This window comes from Pleurodeles waltl, chromosome 8 (assembly GCF_031143425.1).
Source record: "Pleurodeles waltl isolate 20211129_DDA chromosome 8, aPleWal1.hap1.20221129, whole genome shotgun sequence".
NCBI lineage: Eukaryota > Metazoa > Chordata > Amphibia > Caudata > Salamandridae > Pleurodeles > Pleurodeles waltl.
The window spans coordinates 453,829,434-453,843,696 of NC_090447.1; the positions used below are offsets into that span (position 1 = coordinate 453,829,434).

Here is a 14,263-nt window from a genome sequence, read left to right on the forward strand (position 1 = left end):
GAGGGAGTGGTGAAAAAGAAAGAGGAATTTGTAAGTGTAGTCAAAGTGGGTAATAACGAGAAAATAAATGAAAAGGGTTAATTTTGAGGTGAGTGTTCAGATGTGGAAAACAGGGTCAGAAAGCTAATGACAATGTGTGTCTGACATATAAGTCACATGCCATGTGTGTGGGAAAAAAGACATTTTGGGAAATGCTGTAGGAGCAAAGAAAAGAAAAATGACAATGAGAAAGTAGTTCACGAGGTGCAAAATATTGTGTTTCTGGTAAATGAAACTGTAAACGTACACAAAAACTATATGAATACTGCTTATGAACACCCTTCTGCGTTGGTGGTCAAAGTTAACAATGTTGAACTTATGATGAAGTTTGACTCCTGCTCACATCTGATGATTATTTCTAAAAAAGTATTTGATGAGAACATTGGTTATTAAGAACAGCTAGCTAAGTTAGATATTAGCCCAGGTGGCTATGGAAGTACACCTATTGAAATGTCAGGTTGCTTTACGGCAAATATAGTTTCTAAAGGACATACTTGTGAAAGAAAGATTTATGTTGCAAATAAAGGTGATAATTTAATTGGCTGGTTTCATCAAAAACTTTTGGGGGTAAAATTAGACCCAAATGCTGTACCTCAAATGATCGTTCAAAATATTCAATCACATTCTGGAAAATGTGTTGATGAATATCCTCAGTTATTCCAAGAAAAGTTTGGTTGTCTTAGAGGATACAAGCATCATTTAAGGTTGAAGAGAAATCATGTGCTGGTGGTGGCTAAGTTAAGATGGACACCTTTAAGTATGTAAGATGAGTGAGAGAGCAATTACAAAAACTGGTTGACTTAGGTGCATTAGAACCAATAGAAGCCACAGAGTGGTTAGAACCTGTGGTTATTGCTAAAAAGAAGAATGGAGACATATGCACCCCTCTGTCAGGATGTAAGAACACTTAAGCAAGAGGTTGTAGTAGATAAATTCCATCTTCCAAATATTCAAGAGTTAGCAGCAATGTAATGAGAGCACGTATTTACAGGACACTAAATATGACGTCAGCATACCACCAAACTGAATAAGACTCAAGTTCACTAGGTCTAACAGCTTTCATAACCCCAATGGGTGTGTACAATTTCAAGATATTACCATTTGGACTTGTTTCTGCTGCATCAGTGTTTCAAAGGGTTATGTCAGAAGTATTGAACTGCCTGAAGGTGGTTACATATTATTAAGATGATCCACTTATATACGGGAGAGATGAGTGAGAACATGACTCAGGAGCAAGAATGGCATTGGAAAGGTCTGAAAAAAACTATTTAGTCATTGAGTGTGAAGCTCTGAGCATTAACTGGCCATTGAACAAGTTCTAGAATTTTGTGTGGGGCACAAACTTTAAAGTTAGATCTGACCACAAACCTCTAAGAGAGTTTTTTTTTCAAGGGATTCAATGCAATTTCCACAAGGATAAGAAGGTGGTTCATTTTTCTGCTGGATTTTAGTTTTACAGTAGAGTATATACCAGGTGTAAAGAATTAATCAGTGGACTGTCTTTCTTGGATAGTTAAAAGAGGTGGTAATAATAAAGAAGATAGTGGTGAATTGGTTTGGGAGGAAATCACAATGTTGGAAGGCACATCTGGTGTTATTTCAGAGAGTAAATGGTGCTATCAAAATCAATAACCCAAAAACTCTTAATAAGCCTTTGTCCTTCCTAAAAGATGAACTGTTGGTGGATAAAGGACTGTTATCAAGAGGAACAAGATCAGTTTCACCGGTGGGGTTAAGGAACAGGCTTATTTCCTTAGCACATGAAGGACGTATGGGAATTATTAAGAGCAAATAAAGTTTGCACTCTAATTTTTGGTGGCCTGGTTTGAATATAGAAGTGGAAAGGAGTGTGAGAGATTGCGTGGAGTGCTGTACTGGTGATAAAAGTCTTACAACAAAACAGATTCCCATGGTTTGCAGGAAAATATCAGAACACACTTGGGATTACGTGGCTATGGACATAGTGGGCCCACTTAGAGGAGAACATTAATTCCCATATCTAATTGTTCTACTAGACCTATACTATAGGTTTGTAGAAGTACGTTGCATGCAGGACATTTCGTCCATCAGCATGATAAGATTCCTAAGTGACTTTTTAAGAGGGAAAGTTTTCTAAGATCAATATTGACAAATAATGGTCCTCGGTTTTGCTCGAATTAATTTGAAACATACCTTGATGAGTGTGGGATTTAACACAAAAGGTGTTTGATGTATCACCCTGAAACAAATGATGCGGATGAGAGGCTCACTAAAACATTAAAAGAGAGCATTCAGTTGGCTAAAGCAAATAACTTGTAATGGGAGGATGTTTTACAAGATCAAAAAACTGCTTATCAGATGACTCATCACTCCTCCATGGTAAAGTCACCTTTTGAGGTGTGTAAAGAACGATCTCCAAGTTCTAATCTTTGCCCTAGTTGGATGGTATGGGGGCAAAGGGTTGAAATATAATGGACTAACTGAGGGGAGACAGAAGGAACTAAAATTACAATTGAAGAGGAAGGAGAACATTAATGAACAAAAAAGGGTAAGAAATATTCTGATTCTGATTGATGACATGGTAAAAATCAAAACACTGGTTGACTGTGCACTATAGTCGAAGTTTACATGTAAAAAGAAGGTTGTGAAAGTTTTCAAAAATGCAATCAAAATGTGTGATGGAAGAATATGGAACCTGGGCAGAGTTGTAAAAGTACAAGGGATAGCAAATGTGTCAAGGGATGAGATATCAAAGCATTTACCTAAAGTGGAAGGTGATAAAGCACCTGGTTCCAATTCAAGCTTTCAGGGTGAAGTAGGTAGGAGGATGAACTCTTTGGGAGCGGAAGATTCCATCATCTTTTCAAGATTATATCATCAAAAAGTGGTGTTTTAACTTATTCTTTGTGTCTCTGAAAGTATTTATTTTCTTGTTATTTAGGGTTACACAAGTTTGTAATATTCACTTGTACTCTGTTGTTAATATATATGGATGTGTTTTATTTAGGCATGAAAAAGTTAGAATTGTTAAGTATTGTAAAAGATATATGCAATATAGTTTCAACTTATTTGTGAGAAGGGAAACATGTGTTACCCTTGTGAACATGCGCTCAACATGTCACAAGCACTTATTATATGGCCTGGTGATTTTAGAATACGGAGGGGGGAAAGACAGTTGGACCTGTGAGGGGGACTGGCTGGGGTGTATCTGAATAAACTCAATCTTCGATCTACGCTGAATGCGTTTGAGCGTAATTTCAATCTGACACCTACATATTCCTTAGTATGAGCCGTAGGCACCGATATGGGACTCACCAGGAACTCCCGCCTGTCTGGTGGACAAGCTTAGCTACCCACTTATGAAAGCGAGCCTTGATAGCTGTGAGGGACTTGGGGAAGGGAGGCAGGCTGATCAAGTGGGATATAATACTAGGAGCAACAGAGAAGAGACTATCAAGATTTAAATATCTCCAGTTAAGTTCATGGTGGGCAACCCAGGAATGGGCTGATGAGGACGATGGAGGATATTGCGACATTCTCTCCATAAGGTAAGACTATGGAAAGACTTCATCTACTGGTACTGGCAATTTGTCAAGGATGACGAGGAATACTTGGCAGATCCACATCAAGTCTGGAAGGATGATTTGCCAGAAGTGGCCCAAGATGAAATCTGGCAAGTATCTACAAAGTTACTCTATTCTACATTTAAAGCTGCCTCCCTGAAGAAGAATCATCTGTGTACTATTCACAGTTCATACTGGATCCCTAAGAGACTGGCTAGGTTTCAGGAGAACCACTCAAGATGTAAGAGATGCAATTTTCCAGAGGCTGATGATAGGCACATGATTGTTGATTGTCCGAGTTTAAAGAAGTATTGGGAAGGAGTAAGTAGAATCTTGAGTGAGTTCACACATCAAGAAATTAAGGTAAGCCATGTCTTAATTTTAAAGGGAATGGACCCTTTTGTATCACTGACAAAGGCCAGCGCAGACTGATTTTTATTTTAGTCTTCTTGGCTAGACATGAAATCTGTAGGACATGGCTTGCCGTTGACCCTCCCTTAGCTGTAGACTGGATTAGAGTTGCTAACTGTGTGAGTCAGCTTGATATTGCCTGCCATCACAGAAGCCTGGAAAAAACCTGGAAAGATTTTGAAGTATGGCAGTGTGTCCAATGATTACATTGGAATAAGATACCACTGGACAGCTTATCTATAGCTGTTGGCATGTGCAACATTGGCTAATTGCCACCCTCTGGCATGACTGGCAGCCAGCACGAAACTAGGAGTAGTGCCGACTGTGAAATGAGGACTAAAACATTGCCCCTGATTACACTGAATTGGCTCCCGGTGAAATATCAGATTTTTTTAAAATCCATGCACTTGGTACATAAAGCCATTTTTGCACTAATAAATCACCATTAAATCGCTCTTTCTGTTGGCACTGTCCCAGCCGAGCACTGAGATCTAAGGACAAATTTATCTTCAAACTTCCATCTGAAGACGGTCAATGGCCAGGCTTTTCAGTGGTGGTGGCTATCAAGAGGAAATTTGTGCCCCTCCATCTTCACCAAGAATTTAACCTATGCAAATTTCAGAACTGTGTGAAGACTTAGCTGTCTCCATCACCACATTAATCTTGCTTCTGCCACTCAGCGTATTCTAAAGATGGTTAAAGTCCTGTGTTTCTTAGTGCCACAATATCCCTCTGGATGTATGTTGTGCTCTCTAAAATTTGCTTGTGGACCCAGTGCCTCTTTCTTGACAAAAGTAACTCTAGAGCAGAGTATGCTTTATACCTGGAACTGGAGACACAGCATGATTGCAGCGTTAATGTTTACATGCCCTGGATGCTGTCTGCCCAAAGTGTGTAAAGATACTTTTGGACCCTCTGTACAAGCTCAGTACCCCAATTGCCTGTCCTATTTGTGAAACTATTCAGTTATTTACCTTGATTAATTTTTTCAACCCCTGTTGGTTTCTCTGGCGGTTGGGTCATGTTGTCCTGATAGGAAGTCTAGAAAAAACCTGTAAAGTAGGTGGACCCATAAGTTGCTCAGGAGGTCCTTAGCTCACACCTGCTCACAGCATCTTACTGCTGGCTCTCTAGTTTTTGTGTTACCGCCTCAGAGTAGTTGTCAGACACTTGTGGGTAATGAACCACCAGCAATGGAGGGAGCAGTCAAGCTCCAGAAGAAACTCCAGCGCATCCAGAACGCCTCAGCACTACTCATCCTCAACCTCTCTCACCACGAACACATCTCAGCCCACCTCAGAGACCTCCACTGGCTCCCCGTCAACAAAAGGATCGTCTTCAAACTCCTGATCCACGCCGGACCTGCCTACCTCAACAAGCGTCTCAACTTTCACATCCTGACACGCCAGCTCCGCTCCGGCAACCTCGCCCTCGCAACCATCCCCCGCATACACCGTACCACAACCAGCGGCAGGTCCTTCTCCCACCTTACCGCCAAAACCTGGAACTCCCTCCCCGTCAACCTACGTCTGACCCAGGACCTCCTGACCTTCAGGAAGCGCCTCAAGACCTGGCTCTTCGAGCAGAAGCACCCGCATCCCAGCGCCTTGAGACCCTTCCGGGTGAGTAGCGCGCTTAACAAATTACTGATTGATTGAGGAGTAGCCACTGCCTGTGGCTATAATAAATATCACAATTTGATGTATTTGATGGTAAGAGTGTTTAAGCATGTGCCTGTGTGAGAGTGTGTGCTCCAGAAGATGGTTAAATGTAAGCTCTCCTGTGACAGGGTTTGTGTAAGCGCTCAAACCATGGCACCAAGCCTACTGGCTTTGCATAGTCATTACTCCTTGTGTAAATGGTTCCCTGGACCATTGTGAACACCTGAATGCACAAAAAATGTCAACTAAAAGTACTATTTCCTCTGGCAACACAGCACAGCGGACCTGCAATGTGGGCCTAGTCCTTTACAGGTTGGCACCAAACAGCAGATATGTTGTCCAAGTTATCGCATAAATGAGGGAACCAGAACACCAACAGAATGAGGTCTGCAGGCACTCTATCACAAAGCACAATTAAACTAACAGCATTCGAGTACAGAACTGCAGCTATATTTCTTTAGACGAGAACTGACCGCGATGTTAGGGGTACAGCCAAAGCCGTACGACCCCGTCTCATTCCTGCTGCATTACAACACAGGCCCGCCTCGCCTCAGGTTACCACTGACATCTGGCCGCTCCCTGTCCTGCTTCCCAGCTCAGCCCAGGCGGTTCCTAGAGCTGCACGTAATTCCTCAGTCTGGAATGTGACGCTGTTTTTTCACCTGAGTAAGTTAGAGTATATACGAGAACAACATATATGCTAACAGAACCGATTCAGACGGGAGACTCACGATTTATTAAGACAAAAATAGATTTCTTTTGGCTGTCTTCCGCCTGAATTGGGAGAAATTTATTCTGCCGATTTTTTTTTTTAATCTCCAACTTTCCGCCTCTAAAATGTTGGCATGTATGCAACAAGCACAGAGCAAGGCTAACAAAAAATATGAGTACACTGAGTAAGTTTCTGCGTCATAGGTGCAGAGAAGGCTTACCTCCGGGCTCGAGCAGTGCGGGGGTTTACTGCGGCCACTTCCGCTCGAGCTGCTGTCCGTCTCCGAGTCCGACGTGGAGCTGCTGCTGTCCGAGTCACTCGAGCTGCTGCTACTGCTGGAGCCCTTGTTGGATGCTCCGCTATTGGACTGCTGCTGAACCAGAGCCCTGACAGCGCCCCACAGAGCCCAGCCAAAGAGAGGAGAAAGAAAACAAAAACATTTCTGCTTCGTGCTTCCTTCAAAGCAGACAAGCACCGTCCAGCAGTGCTACCTACGCCATCGCAGCACGCCAAGCTCGACCACTTGTTCACTCTAACAGCAACATGCTTCCATTCACATGTAGTACAGGCGAAGTTTAACACGAAATAGTTTAATTCCTTTATTATTTGAAATTGAAGTCCACTTTTCCAAACTCTACCTAAAACAGTGACATAGTTAACTTTTGTTATTTAATATGTGGTTTTTAAAGTGGAACTCTTGTATTTTTTTTCTCTTCGAAGTAAATTCTAAATGTATAATGCATGGGATCCCGCAATCCCTGTATGAAAGCAGGACTCTAATGCCCTCATTTCAGTGGAGTTGTGAAGTTGACCCAGCTGCTCCATACATGCCAACATTTTAGAGCAGGTAAGTGGGACATTTAAAAAATATACATTCGGGATAATATATTTTCCCATTGGACTTTTGTTGAAGCAGATGCCATTTGCCTGAATCGGCTCAATTGGTATGTATGGCGACAGATAATCAGCATTTCATTTTTGGAAGTTTAATAAAATATGGCAAACAAAAATAGAGTCGCAAACCCTGTTTTTGTTTGCAATATTTAAAACTGCCAAAAGTAAAATGTCAAGACCGGTCACATGCGCTAATTTCCCTCAACAAGAATTAACGTCAAAGCTAATCCTTTGGTTAACCTTTGCTGTCAGAGGTAATTCTTGGAAGGGGGAGATTGGAGTGTGCCTGACAGGCATCAACACTTTATTTTTGGCAGTATAACAAACCTCTGAATCTGGTTTCTGCCTGCAGGAATTGGGAGGCGGGACACTAAACTTGAAGTCGGTAGTCTCCTGCCTGAATCGGGATAGTTGGCATGCATGCTGCTCAAGTGTACTAAGTTACTACAGTTGAGTTGTGAGGATAATACCTCCTGCCAGAAACCAAGGTGGAAGGCAGGTGTAGAGTATTGTTACAGCTGCAGTTTACTAAGCCAAAATGAGAAATGGCTACACATCCTCAGCTAAAGCATTTTGTTTTTAATCTGGCATATCAAACTGATACTAATATCAATTTTTGCAACAAATTACTAAACAGTTTTTGGTATATTTAATTTCAAAATACATATTATGCTTGTGTTCCTCATGACTGCAACCATGCTACCTTTTTCATATGATAGAGCAAGACACGAAGATTTAAACAGAGTGTGAAAATGTGGAATAAAATACTGTCTGTTGCACACTAAAAGGATGTTAGACGTCACCCTGGGGTTCCTTCAGCTGCGTTCCTATATATGGTCTTAGAACTCCTCAGTGACTTGCAATATCTTTATAATGTGCAACGGGGGTATTTTATTCCACAGATTAGTGAAGTACACCATGCCATTTGGTAATTTTAAACCCTGTCATATCAAAAATGTAGACTTTCAGCAGGATAATCAGAATGTTATAAACCGACAAAGCTGAGTATTATGTTTGCAGACTTTCTGTACTCCTTATAGCTTGGAATATACTGTGCATTTAAAAAACAGAGAAAAGCAATTCAAAGCCAAACAGTGATTGCCACATCATGCTTAGGGGATACATATTTATAAGTTCCTAAGTGGAGTGTTCTTTGAGGAGTTAGTGTAACTACACAACAGTAAAATTTCAGAGATAGATCTGCTCAATGTTTGGAACTACCTTTGAGAGCTAAAACTAGTTCTGCTCTGGGGCGTCTGCCTTTGGGAACTTCCAGTGATGCTGACATCACTGTTAGCAGTAGTCACCATAGTCCTCTTCAATGGGATGATAGTCTTTCACTACAGGTCTCCCTCACAGATTCCTTCCCCCCAATCAGTGATCACAATCTTCCTTCATGTTGATTCTACGTGGTGATGGTTGGGAATAGTGCCAGCAAAGGGCACTTGAAGACGGCCATTACGCTAGCCCTTTTTGTTTGGGAGTGTGGAATGGACCAAAACTCCCACAAGGCAATTTAAGTGTCAATTCAAAGCCCGCCTCTTGCTTAGTTGTCATTTTCTTTACCTTCTTGAAGGTGAGAATACAATTCTCAAGCTTGCCATTAAGTTAAGCCCATCTGCATGTCCTTTTCTGATGACAGATGCTAGAGATTCGAGCTATACATTGCTGAGAATGCCCTGCATGGGCATTATCTACTATCTAATGCTGGTTTCAAAGCATGCACTGAGGTCTTGCACATACTTTGTGGCCAGATACGCATACTAAAACTATTGTATCTCTTTCTAATGCCATAGAGGTTGACAGATACAATGGTTCCACTCAGTCTCAACTGATCAATCTTACCTGTACAATTGATATAAGACTTAAGATGAAGTAAACTTTTTTACAGCGTTTATCACAGCAGTGGGTGACAGCATACTCTGTGCCATCCCAGCTTCATCTAGTGGAAGCTTTAAGGAATATGTTTATAGAGCAAAGATATTACAACTTTCATTAGACACTCCACTAAATCCAAACATCAAAGCTTTTCATGCATAAAAAACATTATTAAATGAGGATTAGGAGGGACATTAACCCACACATTTTTTGTCCCTCTTTACACCTCTCTTAGCCCTAAAAAATACTACAGTTTATTATGCCTGCTTGTTCTTTTTGTCAAGACCACGGACTTTAGAATTTACTGTCCATTTGTTTTGCAAAAGAATTAATTACAGGCAAGGAATGATCTTGTACATGATGTTGCTGTTTTGATTTTGTTTGTAAGCTATGGAGTTTGAAGTTCACTTTTGAGGACGTGGGGATTAAGGTGCATCAGAAGCCAAACGTCCAGCTATTTTTAAGTCACAAGCTCACTTTACAAAATTGCCTCAAAATATTTCAACTTCTATCCCTCTAGGATTAAAAACAAAACCTTATTTTCTAGGTTCAGAAAAAATCAGCAGGGGGTAAAGAAACAATTGGCTGAATTGGCGGTGGAGGGAGAAGTAACTCACACAGTGGCATGTCGTCAATATAAGTTTAAATATTCAAACTCTTCAGAGGTTGACTGGTTTTCCTGAGCAATGAGAGGTATAACCACTTCTCATTCCTGAAGAGTATTTTTCCCCTACTCCCTGAAAATTAGTTCCATGTTGCAAACCTTAAAAGTATTAACTTGAAATATCTCAGTACTAGAAAGACAGCTGCAGCCAGGAGAAGATGATCTACTCATTTTATAGGAACATTTTTCTAAGAACATTTGATTTAATTGCTTCGCAAGAAACATTGTATCTTTTACCATTCTTGATAAATGATTACTAAGTTTATGAAATGTTTTCAGTAAAAGCGAAAAAGGAGAGACCTACTGGTTGGTATTAACGTTAGAAACTAACATTAATAACCTACCAATAGGTCTCCCCTCGACTCGTATGCAGTTGCATAATCACTTAAAGATATCCATGCAATAGTTAGGACACATTGCAGCAAAAGTATAACACACTGTTTAATATACCAGAACAAATGGCGTTCTTTGAGAGAAAATAACCACGAATAAAATTATTTATCAATAACTGGTTCAATTAGGCCTGGCAGCATTAAATTGAAAAACTGGCCTGGAAATTCAGTCATCCTTTATATACATTTTGTTTGGAAGTAGTTTGAGATTTGCCACACCTAGTTTAGGGGGCCTCAGGACAGGCAGCAATAACTGGGCCACAACTGTAGGATTTGGTGTCTTTTGGCCATGGTGTTCTGGGGTCCGTTCTACTTTAAAGCTGCAAACTGGTCCAAGAACACTTCTACCAAAAAGACTCTTAGGGTAGCAAGGGTGAGTAGTTCAGGGCATCTCAGGGCAGTAGTGTTGGGGTAGCGACTTCGATCTCAAGTAGTCTGTCAATAGATATAATGAGTGAATGTCCAGCCCTATGCTCCTCCCTATGCTTCTCCTTTACAAAGAAAGAGAAGGTACTGTAACCACACCAAAATTCAATTCTATACATAAGAAATGTGCAGTGCTGCAGGGAAGGGGTTCAATGGGTGCTACTGGGGTTACTCCATAGACAAAAATAAGTTTTAGATTTGAGCACAGGTGCAGATCTGTGGTAAAATGGAGAAGCTTTTTGGAGTTCTGTAATTCATAGATAAGTTCATATATTTTAACTAGGCAGTTCTCAAGTGAGTTGCAATAAACTCAATAAAATCCCACCAATATCTGTTAGTCAATTTCTTAGTCAGTATTCTGTTCAGGTGTTGTATTCCATGAGGTGAAGCACACTTGGGATCTCCAAGCGCAGGTGTGCAATCTTCAACCGCACAGAGTAAGCAATCGTGGTCACAGGAGCTTGTTTAGGAGGCCCACCTCCTTTTTCTACTTTAGACCTATTGAAGCTCCAACAGCGTGGGCAAGGGCACTTTGATTAGCAGGTCTGGCACTTGCAGGTGGGGACTTCCTTGCTCTGGTTTATGGTGCAGGGTTGCAGTTATCTGAATGTTACAAAGACAGAGACTGTTGTGTAGCCATTTTAGTTATAGCTCCATGCACGTTAGTTTAATACACTAGGCCGCTGTGCACTCTGACCTAGATATATTTTATTCAGCTTCGCATTGTTATTTTTAAAATAAACAGTTTTACGGTCTTGTTTTAATTTCTTCTATCTAACTGCTTTGCTTAGCCCAGCACTGTGTTCTCAAACAATACATTCTTGATCACTTTGTGCTTCAGTCAAGGCTACAGTTTGGTACATTGTCAGTGAACGTGGTAGAAGTTTAGTCTCCAACATTCTTAGAAAATACACATCCTTACATAGGGACGTTTTCTTAGAACATCAGCTGTGTTATTATAAAAACACTTCCTAGTCCCATTACACGTTAAGAGGGAGATTCCAGCCAGGGAACCACAACTGTCTGCTGAATGCTTTGCTGCAGATGGTAACGCAGACTACAGGCCTTTGCTCAGGTAAGAGGGTTGATGCCCTCCCGGGGAAACCTGAAAGGCAGGATTACAGCTTAACATGCTGTGCTCAAATTATGATTCAGATAGAAAATAGTCCATCGACTTTAGTGGCAATATGATAGCATTATTCTTATGCTTCACTCTCATCGTCACCATTTTAATATTGTCATGTTGTGTCGTTCTGGTTATTTCAGCTCATGCTTTGCTATCTAAAATGCAGTTGTTTTATTAAAACAGTCTTTTAAACTTATACTGCTTCCATTGTCATTTATATAAGAGACCGAGGGGGTCATTGGGGGCCAGGGTTGGCGGGAGCACCGCCAACAGGCTGGCGGTGCCCCGCAGGGCATTCTGACCGCAGCGGTTTGGCCGCGGTCAGATGCGGAAAACCGGCGGTCTCCCGCCGGTTTTCCGCTGCCCAAATGAATCCTCCATGGCGGCGCAGCTCGCTGCGCCACCATGGAGGATTCTGACACCCCATACGGCCATCCTGTTCCTGGCGGTTCGCCCGCCAGGAACAGGATGGCGGTATGGGGTGTCGTGGGGCCCCTGGGGGCCCCTGCAGTGCCCATGCCAATGGCATGGGCACTGCAGGGGCCCCCGTAAGAGGGCCCCACTTTGTATTTCAGTGTCTGCTTTGCAGACACTGAAATAAGCGACGGGTGCCACTGCACCCGTCGCACCTTCCCACTCCGCCGGCTCAATTCTGAGCCGGCGTCCTCGTGGGAAGGGTGTTTTGCACTGGGCTGGCGGGCGGCCTTTTGGCGGTCGCCCGCCAGCCCAGTGCAAAACCCAAAATACCCTCAGCGGTCTTTCGACCGCGGAGCGGTATTTTGGAGGGGGAAGTCTGGCGGGTGGCCTCCGCCGCCCGCCAGACTTAGAATCACCCCCCGAATTGTGAATGAGAGAATCGGATGCGACCTGAGTGACCACGACTTCCCTGAGAAGTATGATATGTCATGCGCTCGGCTGCCCAATCATCTCTACCTTTCGGGAGAAATGAGGCACTGCTAGTTAGCCGGAGCAAAACCCGGATTTGGAGCGACAGGTGTCACCCACCGTGGGTCAGGCTCAGTCTCCCACACTGCGGACGATCTTGCTGCTCAAAATCCAGTAGTCTCATTAGAATAATGAGAGCCTACGTGACATGGTGCCGGCAACGTTTGGTCAGGCTCTAATTTTCGGGTCCTCCGGAGTATCTCTGTCTCATTATATATAATGACACCTCAATGCCGTATGCGGAGACGTCCGTGGTACTGAGGATTTCCACCACAGTTGTGTAGGTAATCCTATTACAACTGGCGGTTGTTCAAGCTTGAACTTTAAAAAGGAAACCCCATTTTTGGTGTGCCTTCTCTGAACTCATAGTGTTACTATCATGGCTAATCCCCAACATGTACAAATAGCTGTTAACATGAGACAACCTCTCACAGCACACTTATTAGCAAATGGCCTAACGGCCCAGGGAGGTCCAGTCACATTCGTGGTGGATGCCCATGCAGCTTATAGAACAGAACTTTTTTCCTCTTGGGTCACATTTCCAGCAGTAGATGGGAACACAAATACATTCCACCAATATACACCTGCGAACGCGCCTGGACAATACAGAGCGTACGCATATTTAGAGATACCTCTATCTTATCAAGAACATAATAATTGGCTTGATGGCACCCTACCCCATACAATATTACCAGTAAGGTTAGGTCCACTAAGTAATGACGGTCCTACCTGGCCTTTATTGGCCACCTATACACCACATCCTGCGGTTGGAAATTTAGCAGTAGCTGAGGTTCGACGCTTATACATTCAGTTAACAGCAATATATAGACGATTAGTACAATTCGTGATGCAAACATTAAATACAAACCCAGCGCGTGCTGCTCCAGCACAACCACATGCAGTAACGCCAGGTATAAATCCTGCGACTATACATTCGATTATGGGTAAAGTACTCGCCAAACGAGAAGAAACTCCGTTTTGGTTAGCACAAAAAATGAATACGCTGGAGGCAGTATTTCCCCATACGGGACCTCAGGATAAACATAGAATATTAACAATGTGCTTGCCCTTTAGGATGGTCCCTACAGTAGAAAACTTTAATACCTGGGGTACGGTATTTGCCGCGCTCTACACAACTGCACACAGTACACCGACAGTTGCCAATTTACCGGAAGTGCTGAAATAAATTCAAGATGAATATGGGGCTGCCCTGGCCCTAGATTTGGGGATGCAATTGATGGGCAACTTTGCCACAGTGTCCTCAATCATTTTAAGTAACCTTGAAGGGGAAGCAGTCGCACTTGCAGTGCGCATTCAGCTTCGTGATGTTCCGCAACAAGATCAAGAACATGAGCTGCCTAAAATATTAGCAGAAACTGATTCAAGTATCGGTCGAGATAGCCTAGGAGCCAGACCATAAAAACCTCAATTCCAGGGTAAATCAAATAAAGATAACCCCAAACAACAACCTGAGGGTAATAAGAAACGCTGGGATAAAAAGCAACAAACGCCTAAAAAAGAAAGGGGAGAATCTCCGCGTACGGTAACCCCACAGAATAGGTATAATCTCAGA

General features: G+C 42.4%; 1 protein-coding gene across 1 annotated transcript in view; it reads right to left on the reverse strand.

Moving 5' to 3' along the window:
• Window positions 1-14,263, reverse strand: part of AFF3 (ALF transcription elongation factor 3) — a 2,012,018-nt gene that overhangs the window by 172,833 nt on the left and 1,824,922 nt on the right. The window contains exon 10 of the mRNA XM_069204392.1: window positions 6,586-6,751. Coding sequence (XP_069060493.1) covers window positions 6,586-6,751 — 166 coding nt within the window. The remainder of the gene's footprint in view (window positions 1-6,585; window positions 6,752-14,263) is intronic.